General features: G+C 40.4%; 1 protein-coding gene across 1 annotated transcript in view; it reads left to right on the top strand.

The window, feature by feature from the left end:
• The window catches only part of LOC122092913, a 71876-nt gene extending 49000 nt beyond the window's left edge, over positions 1 to 22876 (top strand). Inside the window, exon 4 of the mRNA XM_042663215.1 lies at positions 22789 to 22876. Within this exon, the coding sequence (XP_042519149.1) occupies positions 22789 to 22876 (88 nt within the window). The remainder of the gene's footprint in view (positions 1 to 22788) is intronic.
• The last annotated feature ends 564 nt before the right edge of the window (positions 22877 to 23440 follow it).

Raw genomic sequence — 23440 nt, 5'->3', positions numbered from 1 at the left:
ATATCTAAGAATTTGGTTTTGAATTGGGAGAAATGCCATTTTATGGTTAAATCTGGTATTGTTTTAGGCCATGTAATATCCAAGGAGGGAATTAAGGTAGATAGAGCCAAAGTGGATTTAATTGATAATTTACCACCTCCTCAATCTGTTAAGGATGTTCAGTCTTTTCTAGGGCATGCAGGCTTCTACAGAAGGTTTATTAAGAACTTTAGTCAGTTAGCCCGACCTCTCACCTCATTACTTGTCAAAGATCAGACTTTTGAGCTTTCCAAAGAGTGCCTAGAATCCTTCAAGCAACTTAAGAAGGAGTTGACCAATGCACCCATTGTTCAACCACCTGTTTGGACTGAACCTTTTGAACTGATGTGTGATGCTTTAGATTTTGCCATAGGAGCAGTTTTGGGTCAAAGAATTAATAAGTTGCCCACTGTCATTTACTATGCTAGTAGGACCTTAAATGATGCACAACTCAATTATACAACCACTGAAAAAGAATTTTTAGCTGTTGTGTTTGCATTAGAAAAGTTTCGGTCTTACTTAGTTGGTTCACATGTGGTGGTGTATACTGATCATTCTACCCTTAGATACCTAGTTCAGAAGAAGGATGCCAAAGCTCCGTCTCATTAGGTGGGTTTTACTTTTGCAAGAGTTTGATTTAGAAATTAGGGATAAGAAAGGAGTTGAAACCTAGTTGCAGACCATTTATCCCGGCTTCCCAATTCCTTGACTGTTGATTCTCCGGTCAACGAGAACTTTCCAGATGAACAATTATTTGTAATGTCCAGTGAACCATGGTTTACTGACATTGTCAACTTCTTAGTTTCAGGTGTGACTCCGGTTCACTGGTCCACCCAAGATAAGTATAGGTTTCATTCCCAAGTTAAGCACTTTTTCTGGGATGATCCTTATTTGTTTAAGATATGTCCAGATCAGATTATCCGACGAAGTGTTCCTGATCATGAGCAACATTCCATTCTCTCTTTTTGTCATGATCATGCATGTGGTGGACACTTTGGACCTAAGAAGACTGCCGCAAAGGTTCTCCAATGCGGATTTTATTGGCCCACTCTTTTTAGAGATGCTTTTGATTTTTGCAAGGCTTGCCTGCCTGCCAGTCTTTTGGCCGTATCAATAAAAGGAACATGATGCCCCTCAACCCTATTTTGGTAATTGAGATCTTTGATGTATGGGACATCGATTTTATGGGACCATTCCCTAATTCCTTTGGAAATTTGTACATACTTTTGGCCATTGATTATGTTTCTAAATGGATAGAGGCCATACCTTGTAAATCTAATGACCACAAAGTGGTGGTCCAATTTCTCAAAGAGAACATTTTTTCCGCTTTGGTGCACCACATGCAATAATTAGTGATAGGGGTACTCATTTTTATAATCGGCCTTTTGAGGCCCTAATGAAAAAGTATGGGATCACCCATAAGTTATCTACCCCTTATCACCCCCAAACTAGTGGCCAAGTGGAGGTGTCTAATAGGCAGATCAAACAAATCTTGGAGAAAACTGTTAATCCCAACCGTAAGGATTGGTCCCTTAGGCTCATTGATGCCTTGTGGGCCCATCGGACTGCATTCAAGACTGACCTTGGCCAGTCTCCCTACCGTTTGGTGTATGGGAAAGCTTGTCACTTACCAGTTGAGTTGGAGCATAAGGCCTTTTGGGCCATTAAGAAGCTTAACTTTGATTTGTCTGATGCGGGAATTCATCGTAGGATCCAACTATCTGAGTTGGAGGAACTTAGGAATGAAGCCTATGAAAGTTCTAGAATTTACAAGAAAAAGATCAAAGCTTTCCATGATAAACACATTCTGCGTAAATCTTTTGTAATTGGTGATAAGGTCTTATTGTACAACTCTCAATTGCATCTTTTTCTGGTAAGCTTAGATCCTGATGGGATGGCCCATTTATTGTTCATAATGTATATCCCCATGGGGCTATGGAGATTTTGAATCCAGGAACAGGGGTAATTTCGAAGGTTAATGGTCAGCGTTTGAAACCGTTCCTCGAGTTTCCCACTACTAGTAGTGAAGAGGTCATGGATCTCCATGAACCTCTTTACACTGGTGATTAACTGTTAATCAGGTATGACCCCCTTGCATTGTCTTTGCTTTTAATTTTTTCCATGCATTGAGGACATTGCATGACTTAAGTGTGGGGGAGGGAAACCAGTTTTTGTTTTTTTTTTCACTTTGTTTTGTTTGTTTTCCTTTTTATTTTTGAGCTTGCTAAGGATGAAGTCCTACTTTGGCTTTTGGGTAATGATCAGACCATTCGGTTGCTTGATGTATGAAAATAAAAGTTTTGATTAAGGTACCCATTTTGAATGTATAAAAACCCTGTTGAGAAGAAAGAAACAAGCCTGTGTCTTAAGATGGGACTTTCTTTTGAAAAATAAGAGACCCTTGTTTTATAGTGATGGACCATATGTAAGTCTGTGGGTTCCTTGTACTTTTGATTTGGAGTTGAGACATTCTTTTTAATTTGGCATGGGTTGATAAATGTACAATTTTAAATGAAATGAGAAATGTGGTATAAAGAAGAATAAGAGTTGATTCCTTTAGAACTAGACAGGGCATTGCGCCTCAGGAAGCGTGGTGTCTTGATCGAAATCCCTTTTCCTTAGGAGGAAACTTTTGAAGTAACTCTAGCATCACTGCCTTTGTGGGCATATGCAAAAAGCGAAGCTACATAGTAACTTGGGTGTCTGGTGTTTGCTCCACCATATCATTCAGGCCAAAAGTAGTGGAGTAGAATAGAGTTTATTCGTGAAAAAAAAAAAAGAGAAAAAAAATGTGCAAATATCATTAATGCTTGGTAACATGTTTGGTCAAAAATACTCCAATGCCTTAGTCATTGGTTCCCTATTTCTTCACAAGTGGTTTTGCCCTAAGATAAGGATGTTTTGGAAGAGACGAGGTCAGTTCCAAATTAAGAAATATGTTAGTGCCTGGAATTGATAAAGGGTAATAAAAGTCCAAGTGTGGGGGTCCTTTGTAGAGAAATTATCTTTGCTCCGGTTCGGTATGAGCCTTACCTTTAGCCAAGATTGGGATTTGTTTATTCTGAATTTTGGGTGTATATTCACTGCAAACACCCACGAGATACAACTCGTCCACTAGGGTAACCTAGTGGTTTAAAGACTTGTTGTACATGCTAAGTGCAACCATGATTCCTACGAAAGTGAGTTAGGTTTTTTGTTTTTATTCTTTTTCTTTTTGTTTTGCTCGAGGATTAGCAAAGTCTAAGTGTGGGGGAATTCTGATGAGCACATTTATGTGTGAAATCTAGGGTAGTAAAACATGCATTTTACATATTTAGAATAGAGCTACCTTGGATTTTACTCTCTTTTTGCAGGTTTTATATTTTCAAGGCCTTAAGGATTATCCGATGCTATATCTTCAATTTTACATATAAAGAGGTCCTATTTCTTTCCATGGTTACAAAGAGGACGAAATTCTGAGCAAGATGGACGTGTCCAATTAAAAGTACACATTCTTTTGGTCACCCGTATAGATGATTATTCTTTCCAGGCCAGAAAAAGAATAATGGATCAGAACTGAACCGAGATGCAGAACCAGCCCGTTTGCAATTGTCTCAGAGGTACAAGGAATACTCCAAATGCCAACAAGGATTGCTGGACCACATCCTTAAGTGATTGAAGATTTTTTTTTTAGTAACAACAACTACCTAGTGTAGTTGGTGAGCTATGGTGTACAAAATTCCCTTGCTCACCAAGAGGTCTCAAGTTCGGATCTCATGGTTGTTTTTTTTAGAGAATTTTATTGAAGATTTTCTGCTTTTTACTCACTTAAAGCACTAAGAGCATGGAGGGAATTTCTACATCAAATTAGAAGCAAGGAAAATCATGGAAGCAAGAAGAGAAGAAAAAAAGAAAAAAGAAAAAAAAGGGAGAACCAAAGATTGTCCAAATCTTCTCTCTCCTCCACTTCATCATCAAAATATTGTCCAAATCATACAAAGCAAGAAGGAAATTGTCCCTTGGAGGGAGAAAATGAAGAGAAATAAATTAAGAAAAAAAATGGGGGGAAAGAAAATAAGCAAAAAATTATAGGAAATTTTTTAAAGTTTATTTCTCTCTTCTCTCTCCTCCATCTTAGCACTTTTGGTCTCAAAAGATCTCACAATCAATTGTGGGTTTCTCTCTCTTAGGAAAGAGAAAATTGTTACCTTACCTCCCCATTCCCTATAAATACAACTCATGTAAGAGGAGGGGAGACAATTCATTATTCTTCTAGTTTTTTTTTAGTTGTTCTCTCTTTCTCTTGCTCTCTCTTTAGTTTTAGTTCTTCTTTATCTTTTCTTCAATCACTTTTGTAATAGTTTTTTTTTTATTTCAATTAATGCAAGCACTCTTTTATTTTTATTCAGCCCTTTTATGTTTATGATTTATGCAATTGAGCCGTGGAGCAATTTTTTTTACAAGTTCAATCATTGATTCAAGTAAGTAGGCTCCTTCAGTAGTCTTCTCTCCCCCCTCTCATTCCCTCTTCTGACTACCCTTTCTTTCTTAATTTAGGATTTTTATTTTCAGTCGTTACATTATTGCTATCCCTTTCCCCCGGGGTTCATGGCTAGTGTATGTGTTGGCTTTGCCCCTCCTAGCCATAGAACCATCAATTTATTGCTTTTATTTTAATTGTCTTCCTTTCCCTAAAGCCAAGTAGAGAAACCCTTTTAAGAGTGACTCTCTGGTCAAGTAGGGAAGCTCATATTATGATGCATCCCTCGGGCTAAGTAGAGAAACCTACTTGTGAGTGTCTCTCTAGCTCATATTGCGTGGGTTGTTTATTTTCAGTTATTTATTTATTTAATTTTAATTGCGTTGCTTGCGTCTTTAAATTCTTAGATGACGAATGGTTAGGACGTTATTTTAGATACATATGTTTAGGACGGTAATTAGAATTAGATCACATCCATTAATCGGTTCACTTTCACATTATTAAAAGAAATAAAAAAATAAAGTGGCTGCTCTCCCTGTGTTCGACCCATAGCTACACTGATCCGTATGCTTGTGGTTACATTTTAAATCTCAAACAATAATCTTGAAGAGATGACGGAGGTGATTCTAGATTTAGGCGAGTCAACTGATAACCCTAACACGTCCAAAGGGACCATAGAGAACACTTGAGATGTGGAATTATGCCTGAACCAAAAGTGGTTTATTTTTGGATTCTTGAATTCCCAACCCCTTGTTCACACATTCATTAGATTATCAACCAATGATCCATCCAAAGTTAGTCCGCTTAATGATAGGGGTGGATAGGGTTCGATGCCCCTGGTCCACCCAATGTCATAAGTGGGAGATTCGTACAATTGGCTTATCAAGAATATTCTCATAAGACATTCCATGTAATAAAGTCATACTTTCTTTGCTCTTTTCCCACTAGGTGTCCTTCCGCCTTATTTTCTCAGGACTTCTTGGGACTTGGCGTGACTTTGGCGGGATTGCCCCTGAGTCACGTATCTAGACTTTTTTCTTAAGGAGGAGGGACACCTTTTATCCAAAACCCACTTTAGGAAAGTAATTCATTACGACAGAAATATAGTGTAGGACCCAAACAAGTTCTATAATTAGCTTGTGGCACTCCTAGCTTCTTCATCTATTTTCTACATGATATGAGCAAGCGGTGGATGCAATAGGACCTACAAGGCTTATTGATAGGAACTATATACGCAAGATACATGATCCTTTTGATATACCCAAAGGCACGAGATTAGGGGGTGACTTCCTTTCCCATTACTCGTGACTACACTTAAGGTTAAGCAATGTGGTGGAACCATGAGTGATTGTGTGAAAGAGTGTAATGTGGGGTAACCATCATTCGATCTCAGAATGCAGTAAAGTGCACGAACCTCCTCGAGGGTGTTGGCACAAATATGGACATCCTCACCGTTTGATGACGCATTCAATCTCAGAATGCTATAAAGTGCACGAACCTCCCCGAGGATGCTGGCACAAATACAACATCCTCACCGTTTGATGATACCTTTCATTCTTGTAAGGAACCAGGTATCATTTGCTCTCAGAGTACTCTCCATGACATGCGCTGACCTCCCTGAGGGTGTGGGCATGACAAGGAGTCCCTCGCCAAATGATTTCACTTCAAGCACGATGCATGATGCGGTTAGCGAATACAATTACAAACAAGGGGTTAGCCAAACATGTTTTCAAACAAATGTTGTGAAAAATGTTCTTGCATTTAAAGGTAGGATCTAGTATTGAAAGCTTGACATTCGCCCCCAGTGGAGTTGCCACTATGAGAGTAGCAGCCAGAGAGGGATCCCCACCCTCTCTCCTCTCTCTCCCTCTTCACCTTTATGGGAGGTGGCTTGAGTCTTGTGTGTGCTTCGCTTCTGGGCCCCACACTTCCATATCACCACTTGGAGATACGTGGAGGCCTATTTTATAAGGGTGTAAAATTCATCATTTGAGACGAGGGTTTTGATGATGGTCCAATTCGGGGATCGAGATCATACAAATGGGGTTTAGAGTTGCCACCTAGGGTTATGGGCCTAGGACCCAGGGATGGGCCTAATTCCTAAGAAAAGGGCCCAAAATTTGTTCTAGTCCAGAGATTTGGGGCAAGTGTTAGGTTACAGAGTTGGATAGGTATTAAGCACCCAATCTACCCGATTCAACCTGGCTTCTTACTAGATGCTTGAGAACGAATATTTTTCATAATTATTACTATTCCACATGTATGGCTAAGTTATCACACATATATACATTAATTGAATTCAAACTATTATATACACTAAAAAAAACCTTATTAGATATCTACATTATGCTTGAATAGGGAGAGAAATTATACCTAAATTTAACCCCTATTTCAGGTCAAGAGGGGTGGGCCCCTGATTGGTTCTGGCTCAGACTGTCTTTCGTGTTCTCCTGGCTCAGGGGTAGATGGTCTTGGCCTCCAACTTCCTTTCTTGAGAGATGCTTATTGTGATGGTATCTGGATAGAGTTCCGGCTAAGAATGGTTGCTTTCGGATTTGGATTCGGATAGAGCTTTGACTAAGGAAAACTATTTTTGGGCTTAGGATGAGGTGGCACACTGGTAGAGCTATCGCTGGGGATAGACTAAGGGAGGGCTAGGCTAAGGTGGCACTTTGACAGAGCTTCCGCTGGGAATGGCTATTTTTGAAAAGATTCTAGGGACACTCAGACAGTGGTTCAACTAGGAAAGGCTATTTCTGAGGTGCCACTCCAGCAGAGCTTCTACTAGGAATGGCTATTTCTAGCTCGGGATGAGGTGGCACTCCAGTAGAGCTTCCGCTGGGGATAGGCTAAGGGAGGGCTAGGCTGAGGTGGCACTTCTGTAGAGTTTTCACTAGGAATGGCTATCCTTGGATAGATTCCAGGGACACTTGAATAGAGGTTCAACTAGAAAAGGCTATTTTTGAAAAAGAAATGGGCTGACCTAAAAATGTATTGAAGAACTCCAAAGTCCCAAAGAACACTTTGAAGATCTGAAGAGAGTTTTAGATCTTAACAAAGATCTCTTCGTAGACCCAAAGAACCTCAAAAAAAGGGGGGTTTCTATCTCAAGAACACTCAAGAACACTAAAGGGAGGTGGCTCAAGAATATACTATTTTTAGCTAAAAGCTGGATCTAACTAGGAATTTGGATTGAAGATCGTCAAGATCCTGAAAAACACTTCGAAGATCTGAATGAGTTTTTCAATCTTGATGAAGATCACTCTGAAGATCAAAAGAAAATCAAGAGGGGGGATGTGAGGAAAATTTCACTCTAAAAGGGGATTCAGGTTTTTGTTAGTGTTTTTTTTTTCTGAGGGAGAGGGGGGTATTTATAGTTTTATTTCAACCAAGTAGGAGAGGGGGAATCCCTTTATCATGTGGATGAAAGGGGGGCTCTTGCCTAAAGTGAAGGGATAGAATTTTTGTCCAATGCGTAAAAAGGGGGGTTGAAGGAAAAAATGGGTGGGGAGGGCTTTTTTCTAGTGGGTAAAGGGGGTTTTTAGAAAAAATGGGAGGAGAGAGAAATTTTAGCTTGGAAAGGCAATTTTTGGAAAAGCGGGAGGAGAGAGAAAGTTCAGAAAAGGTAGTTTTCAAAAAATCAGAAGAGAGAATGTTTTATTGAAAAAGGTAGTTTTCAAAAAAGTGAGAGGATAGAGAAAATTTTGTAGAAAAGGTAGTTTTCAAAAAAGCGAGAGGAGCGAGAAAATTTTACCAGAAAAGGTAATTTTTGGAATAACGAGAGGAGAGAGAAAATTTTACTAGAAAAGGCAGTTTTTAAAAAAGCGAGAGAGGGAAAATTTTACCGGGGGTGCAGGTGATGTCTCGGGTGCATGAATGCATGGGTGTGCGGGCCATGTGCACGGTGTGAGGGCCATGTGCACGGTGTTTGGGCCACGTGTGCGTGGTGTGCTGGCCATGTGTGCATGGTGTGCGGGCACAGTGTGCACGGTGTGCAGGCCATGTGCATGGTGTGCGGTTGGGGCCTGCACACTGTGCGGCAGGCCCACGCACGCCCGTCGCACAGCGTGCTGTGGGGCAACACACAACATTCGGCGGGGCCATGCACAACGTGCCGTAGGCCTACGCACAGCATGCGACAAGCCAGTGCATAGGTGTGTGGCCTGGCTGGTTGGCTTGGTAGAGTTGGTTGGCTTGGTTGGGCTCGAAGGGCCAGTGTGCGTGACATGCACGCAAAAAAACATGATTTTCTAGGAATGATTGCCGAAGATCCATTGGTCTGATTTTGGCATATCATATATCATCGGAATTGTATTTTCGAGCACTATCCATCTGTACGGTCATCTTGATGGGATTGCTTCATATATGAAAAGTCAAAATTGGACCCCTTCCCTCCCTCACAGGGATTTCTAAGGTTTTAGACCAGGGAGTGTTTTGGGGTTATCTCGGTAGGTAGGGGATGAATTTTAGGGTGTTTGGGTCAGGTGAGGGATTTCTCCAGGTTTTTAGTGGGACTGTCCATGTGCACGGCATATGTGTGGGAAGGCACGACATGCGTTTGAAAAAACTTGCTTTTTGGGAATAAATGCTGGAGATCCGTCTGTCTGATTTTGGCTTATCATATATCGTCGAAATCATATTTTTAGCACTATTCATCTATATAGTCATATTAACCAGATTTCTTCATATATGAAAAGTCAAATTAGACCTTCCTCTCTCTGGCAGGGATTTCTAGGGTTTTGGGTAGGGTAATGTTTCCATCAGCATCTCTGTTGGTTGACAGTCAGAAGTCGCGTCCAAGTTCCATATTTCATTATAGCCAGAGGAGGGTGACAAAATTGGGTGTCTACAAGGGAATGCAGGCTGTGTGGTGGGGGGGCGCAACTGGCAGCAAGGGCACGTAGGCTTTGCGACAGGGGCGTGCATCATGCGGTAGGGGCGTGCAGGCCAGGCTGGGCTTATTGGGCTAGCTGGGCTAGCTAGCTGGCTGGCTGGTTGGTGTGCGTGACATGCGAGCAGAAAAAATATGATTTTCCAAGGAAGATTGTGGGCAATCCAACGGTCCATTTTTGGCATACCATATACCATCAAAATCATATTTCTGAGCACTATCCATGTGTAGAATCATCTTAACCGGATTCCTTCGTATATAAAAAGCAAAATTAGACCTCCTCCTCTCTCCCGCGTAGGGATTTCTAGGGTTTTGGGTAGGGGAATGTTTCCATCAGTATCCCTATTGGTCGGAAGCTAGAAGTCACTTCCAAGATCCAAATTTTATCATAGCCAAAGGAGGGTGACAAAATTGGGTGTCTACAAGGTGAAAATCAAATTCAAGTGGAAGTTGGAATTTAATTGGTAGATAAAAGTTACATCACCTAAAATGGGAAGGTAAAAATCAAATTCAAGTAGAGGGTGAAATGCAAAGCAAATTTAATTGGTAGATGAAAGTGGAAGATGAAATTTAAGTCAAAATTTGTATGGTAGATGAAAACTATATCACATGAAAAGGGAAAGTGAAAATGAAATTGGTAGATTGAAATTGCATCACATGAAAGTAAAATTCAAGATTCCAAATCAAAAGCCAAAATTCAAGATTCCAAATCAAAAGACAAAATTCAAGATTCTAAATCAAGAGTCAAATTTCATGATTCAAGGGCCTAAATTCAAGGTTCCAATCCCATGACTCAAATTCAAGAACCCCGATCAACAGAAAAAATAAAGGAAAGAAAGAATCTCATCGACCCGGCCCCCGGTGGCCCAATCTCTTTGAATCGGCTCCAAGTGACCCGATCTCGTGGATCAATTCCCTAAACTGGCACATGAAAGCCCAGCTAAGGAAAATCTAAGAAACCAAATATTTTTTTCTTTTGCAAGATTAAAAGAGCAGCGAATTTTTTTCTTGTAATCGACAGTTTCAGATAGCCCAGATTGGCATAAAAGACCCAACCTGGAGACCAAATTCCCTAAGCCGACACATGGAAGCCCGGCCAAGGAAAATCCAAGAATCAATTATTCTTGTCTTTTACAAGATTGAAAGAGCAATGAATTTATTTCTTGTAATCGATGGTCCCAGATATCTCAGATTGGCTCAAAAGACCCAGCCTGGAGACCAAATTCCCTAAGCCGGCACACGGAAGCCCGGCCAAGGAAAATCCAAGAATCAAATATTTTTATCTTTTGCAAGATTGAAAGAGCGGCAAATTTTTTTCTTGTAATCGACGGTCCTAGATAGCCTAGATTGGTTCAAAAGACCCAGCCTAGAGACCAAATTCCCTAAGTTGACACATAAAAGCCCAGCCTTGGAAAAGTCAAGGATCAAAGTACTAACATTTTTTGCAGGATTGGAAGAGTAGTGAATTTCTTTCCTATAATCGACAGCCTAGGTAAGTCTTAAACTTTATAGTAGTTAAGAGATATTACCTATTCTATTTTCAACTCCGCCATTGATGAGCAAGATGACGGCAGTACATGCTCCAGGTGAAAATGTGGTCGCTCTTTTCTTTGCCCTTTGGCTGTTGGCACAGGCCTCTGCTAAAGAGGGGCATTCTATAGACACCCAATTTTGTCACCCTCCTCCGACAATGATAAACTACAGATCTTAGATGCAACTTTTTACTTCTGATCGACAGAGATGATAATTTATTGAGGTAATCCAACCTGAAAATATTCCATACCCACCTAAAATCCTGAAAACCTCATGTGAGAGAAAAGAAGGGTCCAATTATGATGTTTTATATACAAAGGAATTTGATCCTAAGTGACTATATGAATGCATAGTACTCAGAATCATGATTCCAATGATATATGGTACGTCATAATCGGACTATCGGATCTCCCACAATCATTCCCAGAAGTTACTCTATGAGCACAAAACCCTGCCCATGCAAGCACCCACACCTTGCCTCGCACGCACCCCGCCTACCATGCATGCCCATGGCCTACCTCGCATGCATCCCACCTACCTCGTACGTCCATGACCCACCTCACATGCACCCTGCCTACCTTGCGCATCCATGGCCTACCGTACGTCCAACCTTCTAGCACTCGTGCCTAGCCTCCAACGCCCCTACCCTACCTCCAGCACCCCTGCCTAGTCTCCAGCTACCCTATCTAGTCTCTAGCACACCTACCTAGTCTCTAGCACCCTTGCCTACCCTCTAGCACCCATGTCTACCCTCTAGCTCCCCTGCCTAGCCTCTAGCACCTTTGCCTAGCCTCTAGTGCCCCTACCAGACCTCTAGCACCCCTATAAGACCACAGTGCCCCTGCCACCCCTCCAGCACCCCTGTTAGACCTCCAGTGCCCCTGCCACCCCTCCAACACCCCTACCACCCCTCCAGTACCCCTTTTGACCTCTCGTGCACCCCTGTTCAATCTCGTAAACTGCCATCGATGGTCAGAATTTGTGTTTTGATGACCATATTGATGAAGGGATCTTCTCTTCATCCGCTTGTCCACACTACACTGTCCCGTTAGCGTATCCTACACTATGAGCTCCTATTGGCCCACAAAGGCATCTTTTACCTTATTGACCCAAAAAAATTACTTTTCCCCCCATTGGCCAAAGAAATTTACCCTCCACCCCATTGGTCTAAAATTTCATACTTTCACCACTTTGGCTTAGAAAAATCACTTTTTCACCCCATTGGTTAAGGAAATTCCTCCTTCCTCCCCATTGGTTCAAAAATTCTATAAGTACCCCCCCTTCCTTTGGTTTGAGACACAATAAACACTCAAGTCTCTTAGGAGCATCCATAGTAGAGAAGCTCTGCCCTCTCTCCTCCCCTTTCCCCCTTGAGGTTTTTCAAGTCTTTGGAGAGATCTTCATAGTTGTTCAGATTTTCAAAGTGTTCTTCAAGCGTTCGAAATTCTTCAATCCTTTGCCTTCTTTGAGTGAGATTTTGTGTAGAAAAATTTTACCCTTAGACTCCCACCTGCTCTTGAGGTTCTTCAAGTCTTCGGAGAGATCTTTGTAAGATTCCTTTGAATCTTCAAAGTGTTCTTTGGGCCTTCGAAGTTCTTCAACATTTAGATCTCAGCCCATTCCTAGCAGAAGCTCTGCCAGAGTGCTACCTCAATCTAGCCCTCCCATAGCCTATTCCTAGTGGAAGCTCTATCGGAGTGCCACCTCATCCTAGCCCTCCCGTAACCTATCTCCAGCAGAAGCTCTATTGGAGTTCCACCTCATCCAAAATCCGAAAGTAACCTATCTCTAGCGATAGCTCTGCCAAATTGATATTGTAGTCAAAATCTGAAAGTAACCATTCCTAGTTGGAACTCTATCCAATCAACATCTCTCGAGAAATGAAGTTAGAGGTCAAGACCATCTTCCCCTGAGCTAAGAGAATCCAAAAGACAGTTCGTGCCGGCAGGTCAAGTTTAGGTATAATTTCTCACCCAAATTAGCATAATGTTGACTTTATATTGACCTTGTTATAGTGTACATAATCATTTAAATTCAGTTAATGTACATATGTGTGATAATTTAGCCATGTATGCAGAATAGGAATAATCATGGAAAATGTTCGTTCTTAAGCATCTAGTAGGAAGACCGATTAAACCGGGTAGATTGGGTGCTTCTGTAACTTAACACATACCCTAAATCTCTGGACCAGACCAACTTTCGGGCCCTTTTCTCAGGAATCGGACCTATCCTTGGGTCCTAGGCCCATAATCCTAGGTAGTGACTCCAACCCTTTTTGTATGATCCCAATCCCCCATATCGGACCATCATCAAATCCTTGTCTCAATGACGACCTTTACACTCCTACGAAATAGGCCTCCATGTATCTCTGAGCGGTGGTACAGTGGTGTGGGGCCCTCGGGTAAAGCACACATGACACACCCTCCCTAAAAAAGAGAAAGAGAGGTGAGAGGGCCGAATGTAAGTCTTTTTTCCTCCCCCAAAAGAGGGAAAGAAGGTATTTCTCCAGCCACTACCCTCACAATAGGCAACTAGTGAGAAAGTGGGTGTGATCAGAGAGAGAATCAAGGCAGCTTAATCCAGATAAAAGAGTTATGCAGATGTCAGGAGGAAACATCTAGAATTCAATGTAGGAGGCAAGGTCTTCCTATGAATCTCCCCAGTGAAAGGAGTGATGCGATTCAGCAAGAAGGGAAAGCTGAGTCCTAGGTATATGAGACCTTATGACATTTTGGAGAGCATAGGACTGGTGCTATATCGTATAGCCTTACCACTAGAATTAGAGGGCATCCATAATGTCTTCCATGTATCCATGTTGAGGAAGTACATACTCGACCCGAGTCATGTTTTGACATATGTATCCCATGAGTTGGATGAGGATTTTACCTATATGGAGTCTTTGGAGAAGATTGTTGACCGGAAGGACCACATCCTTCACAATCATACAGTTTCATTCGTCAAGGTGAAGTGGATGAACCACCTCAAGCAAGAAGCCTCTTAGGAGCAAGAAGATGAAATGAAGAAGTAATACCCTTGATTGTATGACTTAGCAGGTATGTTCAATTTCGAGGATGAAATTCTTATGAGGTGAGGGGAGTGTTACACCCATTTCCTAACCCAGTCTAATTTGAAATTTTGTGATAGACCTTGGACCGGAGGTAAAGGTTACCGATGGGTTTTGGCTCGTGGTAGCTTATTGCAATGAAGGAAGGGATGACCCACTTGTTTGTGCAGTTCATGCCAGTCCAACTAGAGGGGATTCAAGCCTTTCGACCCCAAGCAATAAGTGACCCGACACCTCCCTACCCAAGTTCCCGCATGTACTATAATGGCTGGAAGACCATGCATGCAACCTAGGGCAACCCCCTAGGGAATGACCAAGTGGGAACAGTAGGCAGTCAAGGCACAACACTACCTTGACTATTGGAAACAAGGCCAATGGAAGCACCTGGGCCGAATCCGGTGGCCCATTATGTTGTTAAATGGGTTCTGATGCTCATGGACCCCACCACCCACATCACGGCTATTCCCAAATGACCCACACACTCTCACGCACCCTTCCTTATGACTTGTACACTAGGAGTCTAAGGAGGTGGACCCACGTGTCCCAAATGATGGAATAACCCACTTGGACCAAACAAGTGCCCAGCTAAATGGACCTTAGGTCCATAACTTATTATAAAAGGGGAAGTGAGTTCATTTCTCACTTCCCACCTTGTCCAAAACGTATCTGATCTTCCAGGTGGTTCTTTCAAATCAGGCTGGGCTATCTAATATTCCAGGTGGGTTCTTTTGAACCGGGTTGGGCTATTTGGTCTTCCAGGCTAGTTCTTTCGAATCGGGCTAGGCTATATGGTCTTTCAGGTAGGTTCTTTCGAATCAGCCTAGGCTATCTGGTCTTCCAGGTGGGTTCTTTCGAATCAGGCTGGGCTACCTGGTCTTCTAGCCGGGTTCTTTCGAATCAGGTTGGGCTATCTGGTCTTTCAGGTGGGTTCTTTTGAACCGGGCTGGGCTATCTAGTCTTTCAGGTAGGTTCTTTCGAACCAGGCTGGGCTATCTAGTCTTCCAGGCAGGTTCTTTCGAACCGGGCTGGGCTATCTAGTCTTCTAGGTGAATTATTTTGAATCGGGTTGGGCTATCTGGTCTTCCAGGTGGGTTCTTTTGAACCGGGCTGGGTTATCTGGTCTTCCAAGTAGGTTCTTTTGAATCAAACTGGGCTATCTAATCTTCTAAGCGGGTTCTTTCGAACTGGACTGGGCTATCTGGGACAGGGTCAATGAGATTGGACCATTGGATTTAAGCCTCTGGTTCTTAATCATTTTGGTCTTGAACTTTTGGTTCTTGATTTGGAATCTTTGATCTTTGCTTTTTTATTTGAATTTTGATGCCTAATTTGGAATCTTAATTTTTGATTTTTTACTTGAATTTTGATGCTTGATTTAGAATCTTGATTTTTGGATTTTTTTACTTGAAATCTTTGTGTGGTAATTTTGTTCTACCTCAACAATTTTGACTTTTCATCTACCAATTTCACTTTCATGTGTTTTTATCTACCAAGTAGATTGCTTGCCATATGATCACAATTTTACTATCATGAGGATTTATTTTTGAATTTCTCTTTTTGGCGGCAAAACCTTTTAAATTACACCTAGGAACTGGAATCTTTTTTTTTGGGAATTTTGATCTTTGATTCTTCTTATTTTTCTTTTTTTTTTCTTTTTCGGATTTTTTATCTTTGATTCTTGACCTATGAAATTTGATCTGAATTTTATTTTTAATTTGTTTATGATTTTTTTTTTGAATTTTGGGTTTTGATTTTGAACTTTGAAGTTTGATTTCGGATTTTGATTTTTGCATCTTGATTTGAATTTTGGATTTTGATTCTTGATTAAAAATATTTCTTTTGATTTTTGAATTTTGTATTGAGGGTGAGGATTTTCATAGATTGTTTTTTATCTTTTCTTTTCATTATTACTCCTTGCTTTGACCATCTTTTGTGCCTCCCAGAATGGGTGGGTTACTTTTATGAGGGAACAGAATGCTGACCAGGCCACCAAGATTGAGGACCTCACAACACCACTGGCGGGTCCACGATCAGCACAAGATACTGTTACATCTAGTAATTTGATGACTTTCGTAAGTAGGTCCGACTATGGCATAGATGAGGATGGTTATCTCTAGAGATCTGTTCCTATTGTTCCTACAAAACACAAATGTTGCTTTTTTGTTTTTGTTTTTCCCTCCTAATGTTCATTTTTTTTATACATATATGGTAAGACTTGGCTTTTTATTTTGGAATGAAAACTTATCTCTCTTTTTTTTTTCCTGATTTAAGTAGTTTGAATTTTAAGGCACGATTAATTCCACAACTCAAGTCTTCATTAGAATAACTGGAATGACGCTAAAATCCAAACATCACCTTATTTTATTACCAAGTGAATTACATGGGAGGGAAACAACTTTCATACCATAGGTATTAGGATTTAAAATGTAACTGCAAGCGTACAGATCAGTGTAGCTATGGGTTGAGCACAAAGAGAGCAGCCACTTTATTTTTGACTTCTTTTAATAATACGAAAGTGAACCGATTAATGGTTATGATCTAATTTCAACTACCTTCCTAAACATATGTATCTAAAATAACATCCTAACCATTCGTCATCTAAGAATTTAAATATGCAAGCTACACAATTAACATTAAATAAATAAATAACTGAAAATAAACAACCCATGCAATTAAAAAGCAATGAAGGAAAAAAACGCTGAAATAAAAATAAAGTAAAAGAAAGGGGATAAAGCTAGAGAGAGGCTCACAAGTATGTTTCTCTACTTAGCTCGAGAGATGCATCATAATATGAGCTTCCCTACTTGACCAGAGAGTCACTGTTACAAGGTTACTCTACTTGGCTTTAGGGAAAGGGAGATAATTAAAATAAAAATAATAAAATGATGGTTCTATGGCTAGGAAGGGCAAAGCCAACACATACACTAACCATGAACCTTGGGGGAAAGGGAAAGCAATACTATAACGACTAAAATTAAAATCTTAAATTAAGAAAGTAATGTTAGTAAAAAGAGGGAATGAGAGGGGAGAGAGAAGACTATTGAAGAAGCCTCCCTACCTGAATCAATGCTTGAACTTGAAAGCTTGGGTGATTTGAGATATTGCCAACCCTAAAAATCAGATCTGGAATGAACCAAACTTAAAATTTCTAGGCCTGGAGAAAACAAATCTTAAAAAAAAAACCTAGATGCTCCACGGCTCGTGATCTTGTCACCTAGATCTAAGCCTAGAACTATAACTTAAAAATTACAACTCAATTGCATAAATCATAAACATAAAATACTGAATAAAAATAAAAGAGTGCTTGCATTAATTGAAATAAAATTCTATTACAAAAGTGATTAAAGCAAAAACAAAGAAGAACTAAAACTAAAGATAGTGAGAGAGAGAGAGAGAGAGAGAGAGAGAGAGAGAGAGAGAGAGAGAGAGAACTAAAAAAAAAAACCCTAGAAGAAGAATGAAGTACCTCCTCCCCTTGTGTTGATTCTATTATATAGAGAATGGGGGAGGGAAGCTAACGATTTTAGCTTCTGAAAAAAAGGGATTTTTTTTTTTTTATCTTGTTGATGAGGTGGAGAGAGAAGAGAGAAAGAGAAAAAACGTGTGGAGAAAGAATCTCCCATGATTTTTCTAGCATTGTTTTCCTATTTTTTCTCCCTTTTTCTATTTTTCTCTCTCTTTTTGTGCAAGAAACCTCCCTTGGCCGATTTTTTTTTGCTTGGATTTGAACAATATTCTGTTTTAATGAGAAATTCCATCCATACCCTTGACTTTTCCTCGTCTTTTTCTTTCCTTTTCTTCCTATTTTTTGCTCTTCAACTTGCGCACAACCCTCTTAGCCGACTTCCTTGCTTTAAGTGATGAGTAGGAGAGAGAAAATCTTTTTTAAAAAAATCTCCAAAAATTGGTAGCTAAAAGGTTCAAACTTGGGACCTCCATAACTCACCAACTACGCTAGGTAGTTGTTGTTACCAAAAATGAATCTTCAATCACTTAAAGGTGTGGTCCATCGATCCTTGTTGGTATTTGAAATATTCCTTGTACCCCTAGGACAACTGCAGACGAGCTAGTTTTGCATCTTGGTTCAATTCTGATCCATTATTCTTTTTTCGACCCGGAAAGAATAATCACTTGTACGGTTGACCAAACGAATGTGTACTTTTAATTGAATATATCTATCTTGCTCAGAGTTTCATCCTCTTCGCAACCATAAAAGAAATATGACCTCTTTTTATATAAAATTGGAGATATAGAGCCCGATAGTCCTTAAGGCCTTGAAAATATAAAATCTACAAAAAGCGAGTAAAACCCAAGGTAGCTCCATTCTAAATATATAAAATGCATGTTTTACTACCCTAGATTTCACACATAAATATGTTCATCAGTAGACAAGATAGGTAAGTAACAAAGTGGGGAGACAATTCTTGGGGCTGGTGGAAGTTCACTATCTCCTCTGGGTCCATTGTCCCGAGCTCATATTGTCAACCGATGTATGCAGGCAAATAAAAGGATGTGTGAGTCAATCCCATCAATCTGACATAGTTGTAGCCCTGGGTCTTCATCAGAAAATCTTTTTGTGGCTTTCTTGGACATTTTCACGCAATGCCTTTTGTAGTTCTTTCTTATAAGTACTCTTTCCAATCACCAGTGAGTTTGAATTCCGGGGCTTCCCTCCTTCCTTGATAACCAAGAGCCCCAAGTTGACTTCTATTTGATGGCCTGTTCAGCGTCAGCTTATCAAGTAGCCATAGATGGAAAATGGCGGGACTTCTATGATAATGATCAAGTCTGAATCTACGGCTATGGTTCATGTCATCAAGCCCTTTGAATGTTTTTGCAAGGACTGTGGGAATGATATCTCTTCCTTTCTTCAATTGCTTTATCACTTCTATCAAGACAATTGGTGCACCATGTCCTAGAGTTCAGAGAATATAGTGAGCTATCATGCACAGTAGATAAGCATCTTGTGACCTTTGCTGATGGATTCATCCCAGTGATAGGTATTGAATGAAGATCCTAGCCACCTTAAGATTGTTAATCTTTCCATATTTGACGAATTACTTCATTTTCTCTTTTTCCCATCCGAACAAGTCTTGAATCTCTTATGAATGATCTTTCTTCAAAGATGGTTGAATCAACTTGCACTTAGGTGGAGATAACATGTAAACTCGAAATTCCTCAAGAGTTGGACAGATCTCAATCAACCCAAACAGAAATACATGTAGATCAGCATCCCAATGCTGAGAGATCTGTCAGAGCAGATTATGATGTAGCTCTATGTACCTAATTTGACTAAGCACTGGCATATTCATGGATTTTAGCAATCTTGGTGCCATTATACTTATGTCCAAGGTCCATTTTCTCAATGTCTCATCCAAGAAGCTCATGACTTATCCTGTAGTTATCATGAGCAAAGAGAAGATGTGGTGATTTATCAAAGCATTACTCATTAATTGCTGACACAATCAAACCTTTACCACTGTTGCATTAAGTTCTTTTTTTTTTTTTTTCTTTTACTTGATTAAGGATGGGGAATGAATTGGCATTGATAAATTGGTGTCGGGTGATGACTTTTAGGGAGATAGAATCCTGGATAAGAATTGATGGACCAATAGGCGAATACAGATACCTAATAGGGTGATGACTTTTAGGGAGATAGAATCCTGGATAAGAATTTCAAGGACCATAGGTGAATGACAGATACCTAATGGCCATGCATGCCAAATGGCGATTCTTGGGGGATAGAATCTTGGATAAGAATTGATGGACCAATAGGCGAATACCGATACCTAATAGCCTTGCATGCCAGATGGCGATTCTTGGGGGACACAAGCTATGATGATTTTTTAAGATACCTTGATTATTAATTTAGGAATCAATTCATTGCCTTGAGATGGTTGAGACCGCACTTGCACATGTCAAGTTGCCTACGTATCCCTCGAAAGGAATCAGGTCTAACGTAGTTCAGGATATTCACCCTATTAGACATAATATTTCTTGAGTTGATCCATATTGACTAGATTGGGTATTTCTTCACCGTTGTGATCTATGATTTTCATAGCTTTGCCTAGTAAAATCTCTTTGACAGTGAATGGGCTACTCCAGTTGGGCCTGAATTTCCCTCTTGAGTCATGAATTGGGGCTCTTTCTCCTCGAAGAACAAGTTCACCCTCCTCTATGTGATGGGGCTTCACATTCTTGTTAAAAGCCCTTGCCATTCTCAATTGATATTTCTTCAAATTATCCATGACCTTCATATGCCTTTTATCAAGGAAGTTGAGTTCATCATGTCTGGCCTTCATCCATTCTCCTTTAGGTAACCGGTTACCCAAAAGTACCTTGAAAGGTGGTACCAGAATCTCTTCTAGTAGTACTGCCTCAACCTATATATTAATGAAAAAGGAGTTGCCCCCAGTCGAGGATCGTATAGAAGTCTGATATGCCCACAAAGCAAGTGGTAAGTTGTCTGCCTAATCCTTATGAATCTCAGCCAATTTCTTTCTTCTCTCTTTTCATATTTTAAAAAATATTTTTTTTTTGTTTTTTTAGGGATGGATTTTACATTCTTGTTGACTACTTCCACTGTCTCACTTGGTTAGTGGCTTGTAGGTGACGAATCGGTGCCTCTCGATGCTTTGCCCCAGAAATTGGATCCTTGATCCAATATTGGTTCATGTAGCTGATAAGTTGCCCCAGCATTTTTCAATCTGAAGGGCATCACTTGGCAGCAATAAGCTCCTTGCTGAGTGGTGAAGGTTATCTTCTTATGATCTTTTGGGTGTATATTCATTTGATTGTATCATTGTTAAGATCTCGGAAGTCTATGCATATTCATACCTTGCCATCTTTCTTTGGCACTGGTACTATGTTAGCCAACCATTGGGGGTACTTCACCACTTGTAGAAATCCTACATTCCATAGCTTCACAACTTCTTCTCTGATTTTTTCTCTATTCTGGCCACATTCTTTGGAGCTTCAGTTTTACCAGTTTTACCAGTTTTACCCTAGGATAGGTCAGCAATCGATGTTGCACGATGTCAGGGTCTATACCAGGCATATCATCATAAGACCAAGCAAAGACTTCGGTAAACTCATTTAAAAGACTAATCATCTGTTCTGCTTCTTCATCATCTAGGGTAGTGCCAATTTTTATCTCTTGAAGGCATTGGTCAGTTCCTAGGTTAATAACCTGGGTATCCTTATGGATGGGTTGGGCTTTCTTTGATTTGCATTGTTTTATTAACACTTGATATTTTATTAAGATCATCATCAGAAAAAGGAGGCAAGTCATACTCGGGATCAGAAATTTCATTTATAAAAGAATGAGTAACAGACTCGACATACACGGACTCTGGACTTGCCTCGAGAGGGGAGGCCTACATGAAATCATAAACAAAAAACTTAACTACAGACTCAACTATAGACTTAACAACTGACTTGATGCTTTTTTCAGTGGTATTCAAGTTGGTTGACTTAGTAGCATAAGTAAACTTAAAGTTTTCTCCAATACTAGTCCAATTCAGGAGCGGTTCGGTGGTTCGATGGATGAGGAGATGTGGCAAAGGGCCTTCTTCTCCTTCTAAGAAAGTTGCCACTATTTCTTCAATGGTGCTGATATCAGATACTTGTTTCCTCACAAAGATGAGTTCATCCAACTCATATTCCCTAAAGCTGAACTTTTTGAAGGGTGAGGATTAGTGAAGGCTGCTTAATCTTCTTTCTATAAAGTCCAACTTTTCAAACCTACTAATTGCGGCCATCCTGGTGCCTCGGTCACATCTTTGATCACCATCAATTGTCTTCCCATTGCAGTTGATTCGAGCATAGTGCATGTAGACCATCATTCTTTGTGCTCTTATTTGCTTCGTATATACACATCTTCCTTTGAAAAGACGAGGCTTGAGCTCATGTAGCCCCTGAGCTCTTGGGTTTTGCAGAAACGAACAAATATGGTTCTTCAAATCGGTGGAAAGTTACAAACTCTAGATGAGTCTTATCTTCTTTTCCCATTCTCTCTTCAGGAGTACCCGGGGGCTTAGGGTCTCCTTTGACTAGATCATTGTTGTAGGGTTGTTAGAGGAGAACCTATCTTCAACCAAAGCTACTTCTGTCATTTCAGTATCATCTTCTATATTACTCCCTATATAGATCAAGGAGGTATGCTCCTTGATTTGTTCTCCCACTGCCAATGCCATTACTGCTCTGAGGAGATCGTTTGTGACTTCTTTAATGTTCTTTGGGTTGTCCTCCTAAGGTACAATGGGTTGAATCATAGAAGTAGGATCATTATCCTGGTCTTCCCCTCGGTATTCACTGATCTTGTTGATGAAGTCATCTTTGGGGAATCTGGTAGTGCAAGTATATCCTTCCAATTGTACCCATCCATCCATCCTTCTTTTAGGTTGTACATTGAACCTTAAGAATGATATTGGTATGAGGGTGATGAGGGATATAAGGCTGGGTGGTATGAAGGTGATGTAATGCAAGAGGTAGGATATGAAGATTAGGGGTGATAGGATGAGGAAATTCCTTCTCTTTGATGGTGTGGTGAAGGTTGATGATACGGTGGAGGTTGGTAATATGATGAATGTTGGAGGTATGGAATGGTATATACTTCTGTTGATGAGGAAGGATAAATGGTGGGAGTCCGATCTTTTGATTCTTCTTCTAATGATTCGTTCCTCTTAGGAGTCCTCATGGCCCTTTGACTCATGATTTTCCTGTAAGCGTGGCCATTCATGTGGTTTTTATGAGCTCTGGATACAATGAGTTGAGTGGGATTGCTCTTTGTGGCTTCTTAATCTAGATTGTTCACATGATCAGGGAGTGGATTGGTGATACCATTGGGAGGACATTTGGCATTGACTTTAATGGTCCCATTGTCTATCAAATCTTGAACGGCATGCTGTAAACTGAAACATCTTTCAGTAGTATGTCTCTTTTGAGTATGGCAAGAGCAGTATTTATACTCTTAGTACCAAGCCAGGGGAGGATTACGGATCACCCTTGGAGTCGTAGTTCCCAAAACCTTGCTTCTTCAACTTTTCATATATTGTGGCCAAAGACATTCCTAATTCTGTGAATTGTCTTCTTGGATGAGGAGCCTTCTGGGACGGATCATTTAATCGTATTACAAATGGCTGTGAAGGTGAAGTGGTTGTACATGATATTGACTGTTGGACTACACCTATCGCATTAGTTTCAGGATTCTTATCTAGCCCGCACTTGGCATTCTTCCCTATGTCTTGATACTGTGCATCCCTTAGGATCTTGTTCTCAACACATGTCCTGATGGCTATTAGGGCATCAAAAGTCTGCAGATGTTGATAGTAGAGAACATCATAATAAGGCTTTGACAAGTTCTCAATCAATTTCTTTACTTGCTCTGCTTCAAAAGGTCGATCTGCCATCTTGGCAACCTTGTTCCTAAACCTTGTTAAGAAGTTGGTAAACCCTTCCCTTGGTAGTTATCTCA

The sequence above is a fragment of the Macadamia integrifolia genome, chromosome 11 (assembly GCF_013358625.1).
Source record: "Macadamia integrifolia cultivar HAES 741 chromosome 11, SCU_Mint_v3, whole genome shotgun sequence".
Taxonomy (NCBI): domain Eukaryota; kingdom Viridiplantae; phylum Streptophyta; class Magnoliopsida; order Proteales; family Proteaceae; genus Macadamia; species Macadamia integrifolia.
This window is presented reverse-complemented; position numbering and strand designations above follow the sequence as displayed.